Below are 25,876 nucleotides of genomic sequence, written 5' to 3'. Positions count from 1 at the left end.
ACTCTATAAAGAGATGGAGCTCTAAAAAGAGATGGAGAACTCTGACTGACAACGATATTAAACAAGTAAACAAATAACTTCAGCGCAATCGAGTTTTCTGTACAGCGTATAATCAAGGCCACCGAAAACAGATTTATCTTCCGGTGGTCTCGGTATAATGCTGTATGAGCGCGGCCCATGAAACTTTAACCACGTCCCGGTGGTGGCCTGTCCTATATCGTTGCCAGGAGTACGATTATGGCTAACTTTAACCTTAAATAAAAATAAAAACTACTAAGGCTAGAGGGCTGCAATTTGGTGCGTGTTTGATGATTGGAGGGTGGATGATCAACATACCAATTTGCAGCCCCCTATCCTCAGTAGTTTTTAAGATCTGAGGGCGGACAGAAAAAGTGTGGACGGACAGACAAAGCCGGCACAATACTTTTCTTTTACAAAAAACTAATGAAAAGCACTGTCACATTGGCTCAATCACTGCACTAAGAGACCCTTTCCAGCTTCCAAATTCTTTTCCTGAAGACCTTGTTCCAATGCCTCCAGCTTACTGCAAGAAACCTCAAAAATTGAAAGGGGCCTCCAGTTTCAAATAAAGTTGCCGAGGCAGATAATCTGACTTTTTCTCATCACTACACACTCTCAGAGAGAGAGAGAGAGAGAGAGAGAGAGAGAGAGAGAGAGAGAGAGAGAGAGAGAGAGAGAGAGAGGCGGGGGTGAAAATGTGCCTATCCTCAGTCAATGCAACTTACAAATTTTACTTTTTTGTAAATGTATTTCTATAATTCGGAGGGAGTATATTGATCTTTTTATATAAAATATCTTCGAACAGTAACTGCCTCAGTCAATAGGTTTATGAACAGCTCAGTGGTCATCATATTGCTGAAATCTACTTTTCGAATGGTAAATAGATAAGAAATGTAATAATTTTGCCTAATTTTCAAAGATTAATGTGGAATGCTAACTTGACGTTATTGTTCATAGTATGTAAAAATTAAAAGAACCTAAAATGTAAAATAAACATTAGGGAAAAGTAAAGAATAAATCTGCTTTTAATAAGGTACTTTTTATTGATTAATTATGCTCAGATACAAAGGTCCCTTCTCTCCAAGATAAAATAACAACTCTCTGTCTCTCTCTCTCTCTCTCTCTCTTTCTCTTTCACCCTCTCCCACTAAATGTTTTAAAGTATGAGATGGTACGGAAAAGTAAGGTGCTTCAGTGTACCGGCGACAGTGTTATTTTAAGAACAGCAAAATTAATTTAAACAAGTAAAAATGCACCGAAGTTTCTTCGGCGCAATCGAGTTTTCTATACAGCCGCTACAGCGAATAATCAAACCACCGAAACTAGATCTATCTTTCGGTGGTCTCGGTATAATGCTGTATGAGCCACGGCCCATGAAACTTTAACCACTGCCCGGTGGTGGCCTATCCTATATCGTTGCCAGAAGCACGATTACGGCTAACCTTAACCTTAAATAAAATAAAAACTACTGAGGCTAGAGGGCTGCAATTTGGTATGTTTGATGATTGGAGGGTGGATGATCGTCATACCAATTTGCAGCCCTCTAGCCTCAGTAGTTTTTAAGATCTGAGGGCGGACAGAAAAAGTGCGGACAGAAAAAAGCGCGGACAAACATACAAAGCCACCACAATAATTTTCAGAAAATAACACCGAAAAATGGAATGCAGTATCCCATACATCTCATCAAAGCTGTGATTTTCCTATCATAATAAAATTATTTTTTCTGCATTTGAAACAAATTATTTTATGCAATTTCATTTGTATTTTCGTTTCAACTTAATGTTTTATTTTCTTTCTCCTCATTCTTATAAATTTAGTTTCTATACTATATAATATGGGTTCCAGCTTTACTTCAAGGAATTTAACTGGTGGTTGGTTTAGATTAAGCTAGCCTTGTGCCAGCACGGTGTCTTGTCATACGGTGGTAAGGACCTGACGAAGATACGAAGCCTGGCATGGACCTATGGACTCAGACCAATCACCAAAGACGGAAGGTGCATAAAGTGTAATTAGATTTTCGTTTGGGAAAATAATATGATATATAATAATACCTCTTAAAGAATTTGCTCGATGCCGATATATAAGTTTGTTCAAAGGACGCAAAATTTCATCAAACGTTATCTTTCCTGATATGGACCTGTGGACTCGGACCAATCACCAAAATCAAAAGGTGCGTAAGGTATAATTGTTTCTTTATTTTACAAAATAATAATATGCAACACATCTTAAGGAAATTGCTCTATGTCGAAGTATGTCGGAATATAGATGGAATGGAATATAGAATTTAGGCCAAAGACCTAACGCTGGGACCTATGAGTTCACTCAGCGCTGAAACGGAAATTGACAGTAGAAAGGTTTGAGAGGTGTAACAGGAGGAAAACCTTGCAGTAGGACTAGGAAACAATTGTTATAAGGGTGGATAGAAAGATGGAAGAAAGAGAATATGAATGGAGGTACAGTAAAAGGAACGAAAGGGGTTGCAGCTAGGGGTCGAAGGGACGCTGTAGAACCTTAAGTAACGCCTACAGTGCACCGTGAGAGGTGAACTGTTGGCACTACCCCCCTACGGGGGTCGAAGTATATCAAAGTATAATAATTTCTTTCTTTTTCAATGTAATAATACGCAACACATCTTAAAGAATCTGCTCTATGTCGAAGTATATCAAAGTATAATAATTTCTTTCTTTTCCAAAACAATATCACACAATATATCTTAAAGAAAAAGCTCTGTGTCGAAGTGCATCAAAGTATAATAATTTCTTTCTTTTCCAAAACAATAATCCACAATACGTCTTAAACTTAAAGAAACTGCTGCGTCGATATAGCCTATAACTTTGTTTAAAGAACGCATGGATCCATCAAACGGTATCTTTTCAGAAGTAATTCACGACCCGAGAATTAATTCAAGAACACAAGCTCCAGGTCTTTTGCAGACTGAATTCATTGCCAGTTGAAGGAAAATAGATAGTGCCCCCAAGACCAGTTCGGCAAAATTTACGACCAAGTCGCGGTTCACTTTTAAAAGGGGCGGGGAAGTAATCCATCTTGAGAGTCGAATACTAGAGTCTTATGAATAATAATAATAATAATAATAATAATAATAATAATAATAATAATAATAATAATGGTGATAACAATAGGTAGAGGTGAAAGAATTCATGATAATATATAATATAATATAATATAATATAATATATATATAATATAATATATATATAATATATATATATATATATAAATATATATAAATATATATATATTTATATATATGTAAATATATTATAAATATAATATATATATATATATATATATATATATATATATATATATATATATATATATTACACAAAAAACACACACACATATATATATATACATACACACACACACACATATATATATATATATATATATATATATATATATATATATATATATATATATATATATATATACATATATACACCCTAAATAACATCTTCATCTTTCTTATTTTATGTGCATATCAATTCATTTGAAATCTCTGCGCAATGAACTCTGTATCTCTTCAACAGAACAGTCCGCTTGTGTAAGTGTTCAGTGTAGTGAACATCTGTTGGCAACATTGCCCCACCACATTAAACTGTCTAGTGTTCTCTGCCATCGATCCTAAAGGCTCCTTCCAGTATCCAATTACTTCCGGAGGACCTTTCCCAAAGCCTCCTGCCCTTGTTAGCGCAAAGTTTACCGCAATAAAACTCCAAATTCACAGGACCCCTCTTTCAAACAAAAGTTTCCGAAATGGATGGCCTAGCTTTTTTTTCCATTACTACACAGGATTAGTACAGTTGAGAGAGAGAGAGAGAGAGAGAGAGAGAGAGAGAGAGAGAGAGAGAGAGAGAGAGAGAGAGAGAGAGAGAGAGAGAGAGAATATTGAAGGCCTTAGTCAGGGTTTCATTGTATTTTATTAATGAATATCTCCGTATCATTTTAAAAACATATATTTACAATACAGATTGTGCACAACTAGTTTCCTTAAATAGCTACCTAAAAATATTTTGCTCTACCTTTCTCAGTGTTCCAGATTCAATAAGACTATATTGCAAAACATTTTGTTCTCACATTCTAATCCCGCAAAATCAGTGTGAGGGAATGAGACTATATACTGTTTGTATATATATATATATATATATATATATATATATATATATATATATATATATATATATATATATATATATATATATATATATATATATATATATATATATACAGTGTGTGTGTATGTGTATGTGCGCGCGCATATGGGTGTGTGTATATTCCTCTTTACTCGATTATAACCAAAACAGCATCATTTACTTGTGTATGTCTCCATGGAATAATTTCTTCAAATTGAAACGAATAATCTGAAGAATACCAGAAGTGGCTGCTAATAACTTCATTACATTTTCCCTTCGAAGGAAGAGAACAGGTGAATTATTAGGCCTGAGCTGAGCTGCCAAAGCTCATCAGAAACCGTCGTCGTTTCACCTGAGACATCACAGGTTATCCAGATATGACATGACATCACAAGAGCCTGGATATGGCACGGAAGACATCGCCCTTGATGTCGAAATCAGTGTTATCTCGAACAACATTAACTAGACTTTGTGGGTCAACAACCTCTACAATTTGTTCTGAAGAGGACTTGAAGCATTTGATTCGCGTGATGTCAATGGAATGATGTCATTATCAATGGAATGATGTTATTATTATTGGAATGATGTCAAACTCTACGAGTCGTCTGGATGGCAGCCCAGTATGTTTGATTCGTTTGATGTCATCACCAATGGAATGATGTCATTATCAATGGAATGATGTCATTATCAGTGGAATGATATCAACCTCTACGACTCGGCTGGATGGAGACCCTGAGTATTTGTTTCACTTGATGTCATTATTAATGAAATGATGTCATTATCAATGAAATGATGTCATTAAATTATGTCATCATCAATAGGAACGATGTCATTATCAATGGAATGATGTCAACCTCTACAATTTGTTCTGAAGAGGACTTAAAGTATTTGATTCGCTTGATGTCAATGGCATGATGTCATTATCAATGGAATGATGCCATTATTATTGGAATGATGTCAAACTCTACAACTCGACTGGATGGAGACCCAGAGTATTTGTTTCCCTTGATGTCATTATCAATGAAATGATGTCATTACCAACAGGAACGATTTCATTATCAATGGAATGATGTCATTATCAATGGAATGATGTCAACCCCTACGACTCGACTGGATGGAGACCCAGAGTATTCGTTTCCTTTGATGTCATTATTAACTGGAACGATTTCATTATCAATGGAGTGATGTCATTATCAATGAAATTATGTCATCATCAATAGGAACGATGCCATTATCAATGGAATGATGTCAACCTCTACAATTCGTTCTGATGGGGACTTAAAGTATTTGATTCGCTTGATGTCAATGGAATGATGTCTTCATCAGTGGAATGATGTCATTATCAATGGAATGATGTCAACCTCGACGACTCGACCGGATGGAGACCCCGAGTATTAGTTTCACTTTATGTCATTATCAATGAAATATTGTCATTATTAATAGGAACGATTTCATTATCAATGGAATTATGTCATTATCAATGAAATGTCAACCTCTACAATTCGTTCTGATGGGGACTTAAAGTATTTGATTCGCTTGATGTCAATGAAATGATGTCAACCACTACAACTCGACTGGATGGAGACCCAGAGTATTTGTTTCATTTGATTTCATTATCAATGAAATGAAGTCAATATCAAAGGAACGATGTCGTTATCAGTGGAGTGATATCAACGTCTATGACTCGTCTGGAAGGAGATCCAGAATGTTTGATGCGTTTGATGTCATTATGAAAGGAATGATGTCAAACTCTACAATTCGTTCTGATGGGGACCTAAAGTATTTGATTCGCTTGATGTCATTATCAATGGAATGATGTCATTATCACTAGAATGATGGCATTGTCACTGGAATGATGTCATTATCAATAGAACGATATCATTATCGATGAAATGGTCATTATCAATAGAATGATGTTAATATGAATGGAATGATGTCAATGGAACGATGTCACTATAAATGGAATGGAATGATGTCATTATCAATGGAACAACGTCATTATCAAAGGAATGATGTCATTATCAGTGGAACGATGTCATTATCATTGGAATGGAATGATGTCATTATGAATGGAACGATGTCGTTACCACGGGAATGAAGACATTATGAATGGAATTATATCATTATCAATGGAATGATGTCATTATCAATGTAGCGATGTCGTTATCAATGGAATGATGTTATTATCAACGGAACGACGTCATTATCAATAGAATCATGTCATTATCAATGGAACGACGTCATTATCAAGAGAATCATGCCCTTATCAACGGAATTATGTCATTATCAATGGAATGAGGTTATCATAAATGGAATGGTATTTCAATAGCGTATTTGAGAATTACCTTCAAAAAGTGTGACAGTTAGATGACAAAACAAGTACACTCAGAAAAATGAACTTACAAGGTAAGTTTGTGCTTATATAAGACGATTAAATCTATGAAAATCTGGCTATACAGCCAAGCGCTGGGGTACTTTCAGACATTCAGGGCTTGAAAACAGTGAAAAGAAGGAATTGGAGTGCTTGGATAACAAGGTTGACTAAAAGAAATGGGAATGGTAGAAATAAAAGGCTAAAAAAAGTGGGTGCATCTTATAGGGGCCGATGGGACCCTGCAAACAACCTCTACTAATGCCTACAGTGCACCACGCGATGCTCACAGACGGCAGTATCCCCCCACTAGCGGGTGTGCTAATATGCGTGGCAGGTAGCAGTAGCATAGGATGGAACAGCTGTACTGGGCAACAGAGCTAAGCTACTTGGAAAAAGGCAGGTGTTCCGTTACCCAGTCTCCTCCACAACCCCGTTCCACCAGGGGAACGGAGGGGATATATCAGGATTAACAGGGTACCTGGGATATATAACGGCATAAACAGAAATGTTCGTGTCTTGTTCTAGGTGAGGATGTGGCACTGTCATTGTTGGCTGAACAGATGCCAACGTGAAATCGAGAACAGATGTTTCTCATTTGATTTCAATTGTTTCTGATGTCCCGACTCACACACACAGTCGTTGGCGTGTTGTCCAAACTTGCACTGTGAGCAGACTACTGTATAACTATCGTGCACAAAAGCTCGAATTCATTTGATATTAATAGAGTAACTTGTAATTTATACTGAGCTGTTCTGCCTTCTACTATTACTGGAGGTGAGGAATTCCTAATCTTCGGTGTTTAAAAGGTATGTGAGGTGCTTAACTGATACCAAGTTATATTCAGTTATTTCACTCCTTGAATGTGTTTGGTTTTACGCTGATCTGGGCGAAAGAAAGGAAGAGAATAATGTATTTTCTAAAATATTAATGTTTAGTATGAACTATTCGTTTCATTTCATCGTCATAAGTATTGCGGTTTTAAAACAAAGAACGGTGACAAACTTCCGTTTTCCCGTATCTTTTTCGCAACAACGCAGTATAAAAAATGATTATTTCCTCTAATTTCCTGCTTATTGTTTTCAGTCTGCTATTTCAGTGGTGTTCACCCTTGTTTGGAAGTGTTACATGAAGCTCTGTTGAAAGAGTTGTAGAATATTCAATCAGCTTATTCGAGAGATGGCATATGCAGGTAGATGACCAAATGTCAAATGTACAAGGTAATCTGTTGCTTATTAATATAAGTGGAAGTGAAATAAAAAATTCAGGTCAAAGGCAAGCGCTGGGACCTATGATGTTATTCAACGCTAAGAGGGATATTGAGAGTAAAGGAGGTTTTAAAGGCGTAACAGGAGGAAAACCTCGCAGTTGCACTATGAAATAATTGTTAGGAGAGGGTGGAGAGAAAGATGGAAGAAAGTGAATATGAACGGAGGTAGAGTTAAAGGAATGAAAGGGGTTGCAGCTAGGGGACGAAGGGACGCTGTAAAAGGAAATAATTAATGCCTACAGTATTATATGAGAATCGTCTCTTAGATCTGCTGACGTGGTTTTGGATGCAGCCGAAGTGTATGCTCCACAGTAATGATGGGAACTGCGTGACAGACTGAATGGAATGGAATATGGAATTTCGGCCAAACGCCTAGCACTGGGACCTATGAGGTCATTCAGCGGTGAAAGGGAAACTGAGAGTAAAAAGGTTCTAAAGGTAACAGGGGGAAAACCTAGCGGTTGCACTGTGAAGCAATTGTTAGGAGAGGGTGGATAGCAAGAAGGAATAAAGAGAATATGAATGGAGGAGGTACAGTAAAAGGAATGAAAGGGGTTGCAGCTAGGAACCGAAGGGAAGCTTCAGAGAACCTCAAGTAATGCCTACAGTGCACTGCGTGAGGTGCACTGACAACACGAGCCCCTTCTTCTTCTTCTTCTTCTTCACAAACCAGCGTATCCCTAAGGAACTAGAAAAGGAGCTCATTTTGAAGTCCTTGAATATTACCATAATAATCGTGGATAATTATTAAGCTTGGTGATGTTATTAATTTTAACGAAATGAAGACAACTAGTTTAATGGTACAGCAGTATCACCTGTCTTTATGTGGCGTATGTAAGTGTGATTATGCGGTATATTTGTATAATTTCTTGACTTTGATTAAACTTATCAGCCTAACCAGGTATAAAAGTGTCCACAGAGCATGAGATTTTTATTCCACAAATCACCATAAGTGTGATTGAACTGGTGAGAATGATTAAATTGAGGTAGAAGGCACAATTATCCTTTTGTTTATAAACTAAACAAAGTTCTCTTTTAATTTCTATTTAGGGACTTATAAACACGCTACGTTCAGGACAAACAATAGAGCAGGTTATTGTTAATTTGTACGACGGAACATTTCATCAAAAAGTGTATTGTAAGGGAAATTTTAATTTAAATGCACTTTGTGATGAAATATTTGATTGCAAGAAAGTCAGCAATCCTTTCCTTTCTTTATACAACAATAAAATATCTACAAATTATATTGAACAATGTCTTTGCACAAACACAATAGCCTGCATCTATTGTCTGTCCTGAACTCAGCGTTGTTCATAAGTTCCTAAATACAAATTAAAAGGGAACTTTGTCGAGTGTATAAACAAAACGACCACTCTGTTTTCTAACTTAATTAAAAATCTTTCACCAATTAAATTCACATTAATGATTTTTTTTAAATAAAAGCATCGAATTTTATGGACAAGCTTATACCTGGTTAGGATAATAAGTCTACTCAAAGTCAAGAGAATATACTATAACTTATGTTCATCCGAGCCAACAGATGTTTCTACATTTGTTGTTATCACGCTCTGTAAGTTAATTCACTTGTCTTGGATATTCGGTCATGTTTTGTGTTACCTCATGTTTATGGTGGATTGGTTTTGTAACTTACTTTTTTTTTATTGCACATTGGTTTGTGAAAGGATATTTATTTGATTTACAAGCATCATTGTACAGTAAGCCAAGCGCTGGGGCCTGCGAGGTCATTCAGCGTTGGGAGACTGAGAGTAGAAAGGTTTGAAAGGTGTGACAAGAGGAAAAGCTCGCAGCTGCACCATGAGACAATTGTTAGGAGAGGGTAGAAAGCAACGTGGCAGAAAGAGAATATGAAAGGAGGTACAGTAAAAGGAATGAAAGGGGTTGCAGCTAGGGGCCGAAGGGACGCTGCAAAGAACCTTAAGTAATGCCTACTAGTAATCAACCTTTTTTCTCTTTATGAGATTTATCTTTTTTTTGAGTTTATCATTCAAACTGTGCCACCTTGACATTTAAATATCAAGTGGCATCGTCATCAGTTATTATCCCTTTATTTCATTCTATTCCTATTTGTAATTTGTTGATTCACGATAATCCTCTAATTGTGATAAATTTATTTACACACACGTTCATATTCAGAGTTCGACAGTGCATCAGGGTAGAACACTGCAATAAGGGGATTTCTTTTATATGTAATGAAAAGGGAAGCACAGTACAAATTACTTACTTGTTTTAGTATAATTAATTTTTTTTAGGGAGAAAGGAAAGGACTATTGATTTCCTTGCAATAAAATAATCACAAAATGTGATATGTCAGTGAAAAGTATAAAATATTAGCTTTTAAACTGAGGAACGCCTCTTTCTACATAATTAGTTTGTTTTAGGGAGAAAAGAATGAATTACTGATTTTCTAGCAATAAAATACTTAATCACGAAGTGTAATATGTCAGTAAAAAGTACAAAATATTAACTTTTAAATTAAGGAACTCCTTTCTACTGTATCTTTACAACAGGAAGGATCGTCATCACGAGACAATGTTTTCGGGAAGCCAGAGGTCCTCAGTGCCTAAAAAGACCATATTGTTGGTATCATTAGGTGTGCTGATTTTCGCGACATTTAATTATTTCCATCCCAACGAGAGTAAGTTTTGACTACTTTATTATATATGTGTGTGTTCATATGTTCCTTCTTTCGTCTTCATTCACCTGTTTCGTGCATTATTTTTTTTAAGCTTAACGAACGCCGTGATCAAAAAAAAAAAAGACGAAAACTGAAGTATACTGGAAGTGGAGAGTTGTGTGTCCTGCCTTCTGAGAAAGAACACAAAAGATGCCGACCTTTATTTCAGTTTTCCCTTTTCCCTCATTCGCTCATTCAATAATTCGTTCACTCATTCACTAATTAGTTCACTCATTCATTCGTTCACTCATTAATTCGTTCACTCATTAATTCATTCACTGGTTCATTAATTCATTCACTCATTCAATCATTCGTTCACTCAATCATTCATTCGTTCATTCATTCATTAATTCAGTCACTCATTCATTAAATCTTTCACTCATTCATTCATTCTTTAATTCGTTCATTCATTCACTCATTCAATCATTCGTTCACTCATTCATCCATTCTTTTACTCATTCATTAATTCAGTCACTCATTCATTAATTAATTCATTAAATCGTTCACTCATTCATTCATTCCTTAATTCGTTCATTCATTCATTTGTTCACTCATTCATTCATTCGTTTACTCATTCATTAATTCAGTCACTCATTCATTAATTAATTCATTAAATCGTTCACTCATTCATTCATTCCTTAATTCGTTCATTCATTCATTCGTTCACTCATTCATTAATTCAGTCACTCATTCATTAATTAATTTATTAAATCGTTCACTCATTCATTTATTCCTTTATTCGTTCATTAATTAATTAATTCATTCATTCACTCATTCATCCATTCGCTCACTCATTCATTAATTCAGTCACTCATTCATTAATTATTTCATTAAATCGTTCACTCATTCATTCATTCCTTAATTCGTTCATTCATTCATTCTTTCGTTCACTCATTCATTCATTCGTTCACTCATTCATTAATTCAGTCACTCATTCATTACATCGTCCACTCATTCATTCATTCCTTACTTCGTTCGTTCATTCATTCATTCATTCGTTCACTCCTTTATTCATGCATTCATCTCCCGTATTGACTAGCCTGACCTGGACTCGTTTTTCAGGCTACATCACAAACATCGGAGATCCTGAACCAGCGTCGCCGATAATCACAGATGACAATTACCAAGTAAGATTTTTTTTCATTATACAGCCAAAAACATAATGATGTAGAACTAAAAACTAAAAAAAAAAAAAAAAAAAAAATGCTCGAGATCCATATTCTTATAAATGGTTGAATTTTTACTGCATGGGATAACTTCATGGTATCAGCAGTCTTGCCAATGACTGTATTTGCGTCCACTTATTAGCTTAAAAAACCATTCACATATATAACAAAAGCTCTCTCTCTCTCTCTCTCTCTCTCTCTCTCTCTCTCTCTCTCTCTCTCTCTCTCTCTCTCTCTCTCTCTCTCTCTCTCTCTCCATACAGGGTCTAAATCAAGAAGATACAAGGTTGATAGCCTACATTCGCTCGCTCATGCGTCCTCCTTCAACAGAGCCATACAAACTCTCCAACCCAAATCGGAAACATTTCACAGCAATGGAGCAGTCAAGGTTCGTCGGTAACTTGTATGGTCCAGGCAAGGTCAGTCAGTGTCTGTTGGAAATTATCTTTTGGGAATAACTGATGAGTCTCCAATTAATGCTAAAAGCTTTCAATTTCTTGTAACAAACACACACACAAACACACACACATATATATATACACACAGTATATATATATATATATATATATATATATATATATATATATATATATATATATATATATATATATATATATATATATATATGATTCATATATAAGATATGGATTTTTTTTATATATATAAGTGATTCACGATGAATGTATAAAATAAATAGCCAAATAGCACGAAGTAAAAGTGGAACAACGGCGTGATTGCTATGCCTTTCGACACACGGTCCTTTACCAGCAGTCTGCAAGTAAAGGAACGTGTGTTGAAAGGCCTAGCAACCACACTGTTGTTTCACTCTTCCTCCGTGCCATTTGCCTTTATATATATATATATATATATATATATATATATATATATATATATATATATATATATAAATTATATATATCATATATAAAATTAAATATATATATATATATATATATATATATATATATATATATATATATATATATATATATATATATATATATATATATATATACATATATACATACATATATATACAGTATATACTGTATATAGACTTGTTTTAATTAACAGCGTGAAGGCTGTTTCTTCGTGGAGGTGGGGGGTCTGAATGGAGAGACATCGAGTTCCACGCTGTACCTCGAGAGAGAATTGGGGTTCAAGGGTCTGCTCATAGAGCCAAATCCCGCCAACTATAAGCAACTGGTGAGCAAAAACAGGAAGGCCTACAATCTGCAGGCGGCTCTCTCGCCTACGACATCGTCGGCTGAACTTCTTTTCACGTGAGTTGATGCCGGGAAGATTTATCATTTTTTACCGTTAGATATTTGAAGAAGAATTCTATCATAATGGATATCCATGACAAAAGAATTTTCTACATATTTCTGCTTATGGAAAAGTTACTGTTTCGGTCACTAGATGGGATCACTTAACATCTCGGGTAGAAAGAGGACACGACACCCCGCGCTGAATTTCCAATATTATAGTGTCAGCAACAACACAGTCTATCTCTCTCTTACTCTGTCACTGTTCATCCAAAGACTAAGGATGTTTATAATTCTAACCTCTCAAAATATTCCTCCATCTAGCCAAACTGTGATCATGTAGTTTTTTTTAAATACGGAAACATGCTCTGAGGTAATGCTTGAAATTTGAGAAAGTACTTGCAAGTGCAGGTTTACAAAGCTCGTTTAAAGCTTGAGAGGAAAAAACATTCATGTGAAATCTATATATTTCTCTTTCAGCAATATTTTGTTTACATGGCTGAAAACTAGAGATATTTCCATTCCGTCATATGATTTCCTTTTGACGTTCGAGACTTCCTATATTTTCTGCTAAGAAGAAAGACGTCTGTACTTTTATATTCAGAAGTAAAAATTTTCATAGTACTGTATTGGAAATGTATTTACTTAGATCTCTGAAATGTGAATGGCGTTTCGTAGATAAGTTTGTAGAACTATAGCCCTTCCTGTTATACCTGTAATTTTATATAACCACTGCAAGGCTATAGTCACAATTAGTGACGACATACTGTACTGTACTGATGTACTCAGGGCATACTAATATTAATTCTGCATCACATGCTTCTTCCTCTCGGCTTAATCCCAAGTCGGGGTCACTTCTTTTATGAACCTCTTTATCCAGGTGTTTCTAACACTCATTGAACAGGTCATTTCATAATTGGTATTGGCAGATGCTTTGAGGGCAGATGACCCTTCTTTTTTTATTTTCAGAAGCCCAGTCAAAGGAAATACTTGATCCCCATATTTTACAGGTTCTGAATAAGTAACCATTTGTTAATTATAAATCATATACGAGAGTACTTAATTAACAAAGGAACAGGTTTATAATTCATAATGCCAACAAAGGAATACAATAAGTGTAGTATATTATTCAGACTTAAGGATACTAAACACATCCTTCGTGTTAAGGACACCAGACACACCTTCATCGTAAGGATACCAGACACATCCTTCGTCTTAAAGGATACCATACAAATTATTCGTCTTAAGGAGACCGATCATCCTTTGTCCTAAGGATACCAGGCATATCTTTCATCTTAAGGATACCAGACAAATCCTTCATCTTAAGGATACCAGATACATCCTTCGTCTTAAAGGACACCAGACAAATCCTTCATCTTAAGGAGACCGTACATCCTATGTCCTAAGGATACCAGACATATCCTTCGTCCTAAGGATACCAAACATCCTTCGTCTTAAGGAAACCAGACATATCCTTCATCTTGATATCAGACATAGGCTATACTTCGTCTTAAGGATACCAGACATATCCTTCGCCTTAAGGATAGCAGACACATCCTTCGTCCTATGGTACCAGACATATCCTTCGTCTTAAGGACACCAGATACATCCTTTGTCTTAAGGGCACCAGAAACATCCTTCATCTTAAGGATACCAGACATCCTTCGTCTTAAGAGTACCAGACATATCCTTCATCTTAAGGATAACAGATATATTCCCCATCCTTCGTCTAAATGAGATCAGACAAATCCTTCGTCTTAATGATACAAGACATCCTTCACCTTAAGGATACCAGACAAATCCTTTGTCTTAAGGTTACCGGACATATCCCTTGTCTTAAGGATACCCGACATATCCTTAGTCTTAAGGATACCAAAGGATACCAGACATATACTTCGTTTTAGGTGTACCGGACACATCCCTAGTCTTAAGGATACCAGACATATCCTTCATCTTAAGGATACCAGACATATCCTTCATCTTAAGGATACCAGACATATCCTTCATCTTAAGGATACCAGACATATCCTTCGTCTTAAGGATACCAGACATATCCTTCATCTTAAGGATACCAGACATATCCTTCATCTTAAGGATACCAGACATATCCTTCATCTTAAGGATACCAGACATATCCTTCATCTTAAGGATACCAGACATATCCTTCATCTTAATTCAGATACCAGACATATCCTTCATCTGGCCGAGAAGGATACCCGACATATCCTTCAAATCGTTTCCCTTTTACTTTCTCCTCTCTTTTCTTCCTTATTCAGAGGTTCAGGACAACAAGGGCACAGTGGCCGAGAAGGAAACCAGCCGCACGATTCGCGTCAAATCGTTTTTCTCAATTTAATTTTCATCCTTTGACTCTGCCCTTTTACGTCACCTTCATCGACGTCCTCAACCTGGACATTATATATATATATATATAATTCATATATATAGATATATATATTTTATATATGTATAAATTATGTAAATATACTATATATGTCAGTGGATATAAATATATATATTTTATATAATGATTTTTCTATAATTTAATTTTCATCTTTATATACTTATGCCAGTTTTAATATATATCATATACTATTATACATACTTTAACGCCTCCCATATTAGACTCATTTAAATTATATATATATATATATATATATATATATATATATATATATATATATATATATATATATATATATATATATATATATATATATATATATAGCCTGTGAATATTACCATAAAATTATCTGATGACATTGCAGTTTGAGCAATAAGCACACTTGCACTTAGAACAGAATTTGGAGTACTGGTGTCTCGATATATGGAAAAAGTTGCAACTTTGAACTGTTGCAACTGTGTCTGCATAACGGAACAAGGATTACTCAGAATAATGTTCTGATTGTAGGTGGTGTTATAGTTCAAACTGTCATGTAATCATATCATTTTACACTTAGATTCGAAGCCTATTCTGGTGACCTCCGCGTCATATTCATTTCAAACAAACGCAGTTGAAATACTCTGGTGGCAAGTTACAAAAGTGTTAATGGGCTTTACTTTATTATTAACTAGATTAGTTGTTGCATTTTAAAGTTAGATCTGAACAGTGCATTAAACAAGTGATCAAAATGAAAGAAAATTAAACTAAAAGCACTGCAAATCCCACTTTTCTAACCTGAAGGACAAATACAACATAAAATGGTAGTTGACAACGCAAACAAAAACTGTATACGGACCCCCGCGCCTGAATTGGAACTAAAACGCATTTGGTGGCTTCATGTTTCATGCAACGTATTGATGTCATCTATTATCAAAGCTGTATCGTGACTTTTTAATGTTACTGTAAACAGAAAACCGAACGCATTCACATTTGTTTTAGTGTCTTGTGTATACAGTCATCCAGTATGAAGTTATCTACGATTGAAAGAGCCTTTAATCTCACTGAAACATAGTGGCATGGAATGGAATATATAATTTAGGCCAAATGCCTAAGCGCTGGGACCTATGAGGTCATTCAGCGCTGAAAGGGAAATTAGGAGTGAAAAGGTTGAAAGGTGTAACAGGAGGAAAACCTCAAAGCAGTTGCACTAAGAAACCATTGTTAGGAGAGGGTGGGAAGTAAGATGGAAGAAAGGGCTTATGAAGGGAGGTATAATAAAAGGAATGAAAGGGGCTGTAGCTCAGGGCCTTAGGGACGCCACAAAGAACCTTAAGTAATGCGTCAGTGGACAACGTGAGATGCACTGACGGCACTACCCTCTCCCCCCACCCACCCCCTGACAAGACGCACATGTATTAGTATCTAGCATAAACAGTGAGCTAATGGGAAGTCACCTACCACTGAACCGGTTTTTAATCACACTGAAACGTATCGGAAATCATACAAAACCTAACAGCTATGAATGGAAGGCCGTTGAGCAAAAACACTCAAATCCCGCAGTTAACTCTTCTTCTCGTTTGCTTTCCAGGTTCTGAAAACGATCCCCTTCGACAAGATCAAACTCGGAATCATGATCGTCGAACACCTGAACATTCCTGAACCCAAAGCTGAGCTGGTGAAATTCATGACCGACTTGGGTTACGCAAAAATCCACGAAAACAAATTGGATTACATATTTGGGGATCCCGAATACTTGAGTAAATTGCCGGGATGGAAGCCTTCGTAACATTTACAGACGGCATATTTATTACTTCTTATGCTAATTATACCCGAGGTGACCTTCCCTACTGTTCCTAGGAAACCATTTTATGCCAGTCATCCTTCAAAATAATTCTTTCTTTCACAAAATCAGACAGCTAACGAAACATGCCCCTGCCCTGAAATGCCAACTAGTAACAACAAATCCCCTGACAATCGGGCCTCTCTTCAAATATAAAGAAAAACTTGAAGCCCTATTTGCATCAAATGCGGTGTATTTCATTACTTGTTCCTCATGTAATCGGGGAAAATATGTTGGATCCTCTCGTAGGCTCCTCAAAGTTCGCACTGATTGTCATATGGGTGTTGAATATTGCACTGGAGTTCGACTGGCGTCTCCAGAATACTCTAATGTTCGGGACCATGCCAGTGATGTAAATTTAACAATCCATTATGAACAATTCAAATATCTTACCAGGGCCTCTTCCCCACAACAGCTTGCGATCTATGAATCACTTTTCATTAAACAAGCAGTTCCAGAGTTAAACCAGTCAACCCTTCTCTTCTTGGCAAGAGCTCACTTTTAACCTATGTATCTTGTAGCTGTCACTCGTCTTCCCTCCTGTTCCTTGAAAGGTAATTAGCATTTCCCCTTTTAGTTTTTTAGTTTCTTTTTTAATAAATTACCTTTTATGATGTCAATTAGTCGAGTCAGTTTTATATTGTTTGATGTTTGTATGTTTCAGCTTGATGATGAGGTTAGTCCTCGAAACGTTGCCGAAATAAATAGATGGAGTGCTGTAAGACGTCTCCTTCTGATGCCCTTTGCTGTATACGAGTATATACGAGGTGTGACAATAAAGAAAAGAGACTGTATATATATATAAATTATATATATATATATATATATATATATATATATATATATATATATATATATATATATACTATATATATGTATATATACTACATATATATATCATATATTATATAAATATATATATGTAAATATATATACTATATATATATATATATACTATATATATATATATATATATATATATATATATATATATATATATATATATATATATATATATATATATATATATATATATATATATATATATATATATATATACAGTATACACGGTTCTGCCTAATTCTCAAGGCTCACTTTCTCAGATTGTTGGGAAAACACGTAAAAACAAATGCTCAGAATGAAAATATACTTTGTTATATGTATATATTTTTTTTACATTTCTAAGACTTTCTCTTTTGGATCTTTAGCAAAGAAGACTGGTACATGAAAATAGTTCATCAAATGCCAAAGAATACAATCAAGTCTGAAACAAAACCCATTTCCTGAAAAACTTAAAATCTTCCAATCGATTGCTGAATGGAAAAGACATGACGATATTTCTGCAAATATTAATTGTAACAAAAGTAACAGCTATCCACAATAGGAAAAAAATGTGTCAAAGTGGAGCAACTGAAAATCAAACTATTTGAATCTGTAAAGACAGTTATCAGCACAGGCAAAGATGCAGTGACAGTAAAAGCTAAAACCTGCTATTGGTGCTTTACTCAAGAACGCGAAGCAAACGGAAGTGGAGCCAAAATAATGCCCTACATGACGCCACAACATCACAGAAACAGGAAGGATTTTACAAGAAAATGAAAGCTTTGAGCATTAACTGAAGATTCATCAATTATTCCCAAAAGATAACAATTTTCAACAAACACTGACTGACCTTGCCTGGACCATACAAATTACCGACGAACCTTGACTGCTCCATTGCTGTGAAATGCTACCGATTTAGGTTGGAGAGTTGGTAGGGTTCTGTTGACGGAGGATGCATGAGAGGGCGAATGTAGGTTATCAACCTTGAGTGTTTCTGCTTTAGACCGTGGAGAGAGAGAGAGAGAGAGAGAGAGAGAGAGAGAGAGAGAGAGAGAGAGAGAGAGAGAGAGAGAGCTTTTTGTTTTATTTTGTATGGTTTTATTAAGCTAATAAGCGACCGATTTTTCTCTGAAGCTAATGCAGTCAATGCATTGGCAAGACTGTTGATACCATGAAGTTATCTCAAGATAAAGGCAGACCATTTACAACAAGAATAAAGATCTCGACAATCTTTATATATTTTTAGTTCTCCATATATATATATATATATATATATATATATATATATATATATATATATATATATATATACATATATATATATATATATATATATATAATATATTTAATTATGTGTATATGTGTGAGTGTATATATATCTTAAGACAAATGTACTCTCCTGCATTCACCCTTAAAGTACAACTATTCACTGATAACTTATCAGTGCTTACTCATCGACAAATTCATAGTTGAACATAAGCAAGACTGCCACCACACGGCAGATGTGGAAGGTGAACAAATTAGACAGAAAAAACGATGATAAGACTGAACGTCAACCTTCACCATTCGCCTAAAAATGAATATATAGAATTTAGGTCAAAAGCTAAGCACTGGGGCCTATGAGGTCATTCAGCGCAGACACGGAAATTGACAGTAAAAGGTTTGAAAGGTGTAACAGGAGGAAAACCTCGCAGATGCACTATGGATCAATTGTTAGGAGAGGCTGGAAGGTAAGATGGAAAGAGAAGAGAAAGGAGGTATGAAAGGCACGCTGCAAACAATATTACAAGTGCACCGCATGAGGTGCGCTGACGGCAAACCCCTACGAGACGAATCGTTAGAGTTGTCAGCTTTGCTGGGCCTGCGTTCGATTCTCCGACCGGCACGCTGAAGAATCAAAAATTTATTTCTGAAGAAATTCAGTTCTCGGTATAACGTGGTTCGGATTCCACAATAAGCTGTAGGTCCCGTTGCTACAGTAGCCAATTGGTTCTTGGCCACGTAAAATAAGTCTAATCAGCCCTGAGAGCTGTTAATCAGCTCAGTGGTCTGGTTAAACTAAGGTATACAACTTAACTAACCTCCTACGGGGACCTATTCGTCTAAATGAAGACCCAAAGTGTTTGTTTCGTTTGGCCCTCAGTTAGAAGTGAAGAAAGACTTAACATGTAGGTGACTGTTCTAAGATCCAGGCAATTTGAGGCTAATTAAGAAACAGGTAAAGGTACGCATATACACACTGCAGTTGCTTTGTACTTGTTAACATACCTCGTGGTTGGGCAGGTCTGTACTAAGCTGCTTCCAAAACAAGTGAAAAATGTGCCGAAGTTTCTTCGGCACAATCGAGTTTTCTGTACAGCCGCTACAGTGTATAATCAAGGCTACCGAAAACAGATCTATCTGACGGTGGTCTCGGTATAATGCTGTGTGAGCCGCGGCTCATGAAACTTTAACGACGGCCAGGTGGTGGCCTATGCTATATCGTTGCCAGATGCACGATTATGGCTAATTTTAACCTTAAATAAAAAAAAATACTGAGGCTAGACTGGGGGTGGAAGATCAACAGTTTGGTATGTTTGACGATTGGAGGGGGGGAAGATCAACATACCAATTTGCGCAATGGTTTTCTAAAAAGGAAGATGGCGTTCCGTTATCTAATCGCCACCACTATGACTTTGTTTTAAGGTTTGATTTCCATGACAATCAGTCAGATAGCTGCCACCCCATTCCACCGGGGGTGGGGGGGGGGATTTGAATCAAGGAGTACCTGAAATATCGGTGCCGTGTTTTATCGAGGAAGTGATGTGGCACAGCCACTGTTGACCGATCAGACGCCGATGTAAGATCGACGACAGAGGTGCTCTCTGATTTCGTTGGATTCTCCGCCATTTGTTTCTCATATCCTGACTGTATAAGTCACAGTGTGTCGTTCAGACTTACAGTATATTGTGAGCATAGAAAATTTTCGTTTCATTTGATTTTTGCAGAGTGACTTGTATCTCACAGTAAGTTCTTCTGGCTGATACCATTGTTGAAGCGAATCCCAGAGCTTCAGTGTCTGAAAGGTATGTATGGGGCAGTTGAACCTGTTGTATAGCCACTTACCATAAACCCTCTTGGAAAGGTATATATATATATATATATATATATATATATATATATATATATATATATATATATATATATATATATATATATATTTAATGTGTGTGTGTGTGTGTGTGTGTGTTATGTATGTGCATGGTTTCGCTTACAGTACATGAACTTCTGTTATAAGTGTCCGAAATTAAAAGAATTCTCTATTCTCGGTTTAGTGGTACGTTAATATTAATAACAACCATTCAGTGCATCATTTCGTCGTCCCTGGTACTCCCCGTAAGGGAGTAGCGCCGTCAGTGCACCTCACGTGGTGCACAATAGACATTACTAAAGGGTGTTTGCAGCGTCCCTTCGGCCCGTAGCTGCACCCACTTTTTATCCTTTGTTTGACCTCTATTCCCGCTTCCCTTCTGCAGTCTGGGGGTTTTTCCCCAGTTCCAACTTTAGATCCTTGTACTTCGCGTTCTTTATTTTCTGGATTTCTGTACATCGCTGGCCAACCACTCTAACTCCCTCTTTTCACTGCCCAGAGCACTGAAGGGCGGAAAGTGCTCCGGTGCTTAGCTTGACAGCCTATGAGTATCGTATCCCAGTACTGCGAATTTCGAACAATGAAGGGTAACACACTTCCTTTTCCCACATCCATTTCGTAACAACGTAAAATATAAACAGAAATTATTCATTCTCCTAATCCCCTGGTCATTGTTTTCAGTTGGCTATTCCAAAGTTGTTGATCTTGTCGGGAAGCGCAACTTTAGCTCTGTTAAAAGATTCAGAGAATGTTTAGTCCAGGTTATTCAGAAAGGAAGTATCCACAAATCCATGATGAAAATATGCCATAACCCGTAGCGAGTAAAATGTACTAGGATGATGATAAACTTGGAAAACGGGAAAATATCGCCAATGACACACATCGATCGCTCAGTTGGCAACTTTTCACTCGATATTTAGTTGGTAAAACAACAACAAAAATTTAACTATTAAGAATGCCTTTCAAAAGATTGAAGATTCAGTAACAAAATGAGCTATAGGATACTGCCGTTCGAACTAGAATAAACATGTGAAGTCTTCGTAAAATAAGTGTCGAAGGGAAATTTGAATCCAATATGGCGTCCCACCAAACAAGAGTTACCCGAGCCGCCGTAGCCTAACAAGAATTTGCACCGCTAAAAAGATCTAGGAACCCATTGAAGTGACAAAAAAAAGGGCTGAATGCATTTAGTACCAGGTGGTGTACGGTGTATCGTAACTTGAAAAAAACAGTAAAATTTAAGTCGTTTTATGAACATCAACCAATGGTAGATGGGACGAAAAAAATTGGAAAAGGACGAAAAGTGCGTCCCAAATTTTCATGAGGCTTCGTGCGCTATCAAAAGGACCCCCTGACGGGGTAGCGCCGTCAGTTCACCTCATGTGGTGCACAGTAAGCATTACCAAAGGTTGTTTGCAACATCCCTCCGGCTCCTAGTTGCAACTTCTTTCAGCTTTGTAATTAACCTTCGTTGCAGTTCGTTTCTTCAGTCTTGCTATCCAACCTCTATTGCCTATTAATGCAACTGTGGCGTTTTCTACAGTACCACCTGTAGACCCATCCCGTTGGGGAGCAGTGCTATCAGTGCACCTCACGCGGTGCGATATAGGCATTACTTAAGGTTCTTTCCAGCATCACTTCGGCCCCTTGCAGCAACCCCTTTCATTCCTTTTACTGTACCTCCGTTCACATTATCTTTCTTCCATCTTACTTTCCACCCTCTCCTAACAATTGTTTCATATTGCAACTGCTTTGAGGTTTCCTCCAGGTACACTTTTGAAAACTTTTTACTCTCGATTTCCCTTTCAGCGCTGAATGACCTCATAAGTCCCAGCGCTTTGCCCATAGCCTAAATTTTATATTCCAATTCCAACCTTTAGACCCGCGTACTTTCTGGATCTCCTTATCTTGCTATCTAACCACTCCAACTCCATTTTTCATTGTCCTAATCTCTGAATGGCCGGAAATGCCCCTTCAGTGCTTGGCCTGATAGCCCAAATCTTTCAAAGGGACTTGGAAAGTTTCTTTGAATGAGACATTTGGAAATGGGTACAAGGTAGAAAAATGAAATGAGATCAGAAGAATAAAGATCAACTGAACGAAACTGCATTTTGGTACGAGAGTGAGTTAAGTTAAGCTCTTCTGAAGATAAGAATTTTCACCACGATCTAGTGACTCCGAGTCATTGCTGGTTCAACCCTTGCTGATAAGATAAATGGTGTAAAAAGATGAACAGAACAGGATTATCACCCTGTGGTGAGATATCTGTCATCAGAGAAAGACTTCCCTACTGTAACACATAAAGTTATGGTACCACAACTCTACCACAAAATTAAGCTAATCTGTTTCTTGTTAAGCAAGGCTCGTCCCTGAGACTGATTCATAAGGCATTGGATTCTGGAGAAATGCGTGCTCTGAAATAGAGAAAGGAAATAGTCACTGGCTGTTGGAGGCTGCAAAAGCCTTAACAGAGTAATGCAGAGGAATGGCGTAACAGAGTCTGTCATCATCATTTCCCGCGAGATGAGATTTTTCCTTTTTGCAGCCACTTGGTACCACATCACCAATTCTTCGTTCGTAATGCGGTCATTACACTATTCCGGCCATGAATTTTAACCTCACTCGGTGCACTGTAGACATTACTTAAGGTTCTTTGGCAACTCCTGTAATTCCTTTTAATGTTCCTCCTTCTATATCCTCTTTTTTCCATCTTAATTGCCACCAGCTAACAGCTGATCCACAGTACAACTGCGAGGTTTAACTCCTGTTACGCTTTTGAAATCTTTTACCCTCAATTTCCCTTTCAGCGCTGAATGACCTCATGGGTCCTAGTGCTTGGCCTTTGGCCTAAGTTTTATATTCCAATTCCAGTTGTTGGGTATATATACACAAGAAATTGCTCAGTTGAATTTAGTGTTTTTTTTTTTTTTTAGGTAGAAAGACAAGTGTAACGTGTAAGTTAAAAACTACAAAATATTGACTAGTAAAACACAGGAACGTTTGTTTTAGCATAATTTACATTTCTTAGGGAGAAAGGAAAGGACTTGTGATTTTCTTGCAATGAAGTACTTTATCACAAAGTGCAATGTGTAGGATAAAAAAGCACAAACTATTAACTTATCAACTAAGGAACGCCTTTCTATTTTATCTTTGCAACAGGAAGGAGGCCTTATCACGACGCAATGTCCTTTGGAAGCCAGAGATCCCTGGTGTCTAGAAGGACGCTGGTGATTGTCTCCTTAGGACTTCTTGTACTCCTGGTTTTCTCTTACTACCATGGCAGCGACAGTAAGTTTTCTTACCCCGTAATAGGTTAGTGCTGTCAGTGTACCTCACTCGGCGTACTGTTGGCACTACTTAAAGGTTCTTTGCAGAGTCCCTTTGGTCCGTAGTCGCAACACCTTTCATTCCTTTTATTATACTTCGTTTCATATTCTCCTTCCTCCATTTTACTTTCCACCCTCTCCTAACAATTATTTCAACATTATTTTCAGCGCTGAATGACCTCATTAGATCCCAGCCAGCACTTGGCCTTTTATATTCCTATTCCAAGCTTTTCTTGCCTGATGTTTTCGTATTTTTCCTTCTTTTGTCTTCATTCGCTTGTCTTCGCTTATTGAATTGAAATTTCCTTTGAAGAAGGAAATTACTTGAATTTTTAAATCTTGTACAGTTAATGGCATGAAATTATAGTCTGATTTGCCATCTGATGACGCATTTGCCTCTAAAAAAGAAATTAAATGGTCTTCAACTGACAGTTCTAAGTTCTGTTACTGAAGATATAAAAGATTAATTCATTTTGAACGCTTGTGAAGGAAACCTTCGAACAGTTTCTGTGTAAATTTTCAAGTCTGATGTTCAGAATAAAGGTGGTGTTTACTTATTCAGACAGTTGTGGCATGTAATGCCTTAAGTAATATCACTGGGTACATTAAGACAATGTGATGCCCTAGGCATCAAAAGGACCCACCTCTTGAGAAGAAAAAGACTAAGTTTATGTAGGAAGTACAGAATACAGCAGAGAATTCCACGTCCCGGTAGTGGAAGGTTTGAAAGATTGATTCAGGGATTGATCTTTGAGTTGGCGACTCAGGAACCTGTGGTTGTTTCGAAGCCTAACACACGCAGTTCTAGAAAAAAAAACTGTTTTCCTCTCCTAGAAAGAAAACGGAAGATACTGAACTTCAATTATTTCTCCCTTGTCATTCATTCACTTATTCACTGATTCATTCATGATTTATTTCTCCTGTGATAAGCACCCCGATCTGAACATATTTTTCAGATGACATCCCAGACACCAGGAATCCTGGACCAGCGTACGAGAAAATCACAGACAAAAATTACCAGGTAATTTTTTTTTTATGTTATACAGCTACTATAAATCTTTGGAAACTTAAAAAAAATAGAATACATAAAAAGATTCTTGAAATTTGCATTCTTCTCGTAATTGGTTTGTCTTGGTATCAGCAGTCTTGCCAGTGAAAAAATGGTCATTTATAAGCTTAAGAAAATCATACAAGATAAAGCAAAATCTCCCTGTCTCTCTCTCTCTCTCTCTCTCTCCCCCTCCACAGGGTCTATGGCAGGAAAACCCACGGCTGATAACCTACATTCGCTCGCTGCTTCGCCCGCCATCGACAGAGCCTTACCAGCTCTCCAACCCCAAACGGAAGCATTTCACAGCAATGGAGCAGTCAAAATTCGTCGGTGATTTGTATGGTCCAGGCAAGGTCAGTGTCTGTAGGACAGTCCAGGT

The 25,876-nt window shown here is 36.7% G+C and overlaps 1 protein-coding gene across 6 annotated transcripts in view; it reads left to right on the top strand.

Moving 5' to 3' along the window:
* Positions 1-20,763: 20,763 nt before the first annotated feature.
* Positions 20,764-25,876, top strand: part of LOC136837071 (protein Star-like) — a 14,521-nt gene continuing 9,408 nt past the window's right edge. For 2 of the 6 annotated variants that reach the window (XR_010852571.1, XM_067101679.1), the window contains exons 1-4: positions 20,764-20,938; positions 24,280-24,408; positions 25,403-25,467; positions 25,695-25,850. Coding sequence is in view for 4 of the 6 variants with exons in the window: in XM_067101679.1 (XP_066957780.1) it covers positions 24,303-24,408; positions 25,403-25,467; positions 25,695-25,850 (327 nt within the window). In the remaining 2 variants the exon portion in view is untranslated. Of the gene's footprint in view, positions 21,056-24,279; positions 24,409-25,402; positions 25,468-25,694; positions 25,851-25,876 lie in introns of all 6 variants that reach the window. The other 4 variants (XR_010852570.1, XM_067101675.1, XM_067101676.1 and 1 more) reach the window with 3 other exon arrangements.

The sequence above is a fragment of the Macrobrachium rosenbergii genome, chromosome 57 (genome assembly GCF_040412425.1).
Source record: "Macrobrachium rosenbergii isolate ZJJX-2024 chromosome 57, ASM4041242v1, whole genome shotgun sequence".
Taxonomy (NCBI): Eukaryota; Metazoa; Arthropoda; class Malacostraca; order Decapoda; family Palaemonidae; genus Macrobrachium; species Macrobrachium rosenbergii.
The sequence above is the reverse complement of the archived record's forward strand: the minus strand, read 5'-3'. Positions and strand labels throughout refer to the sequence as shown.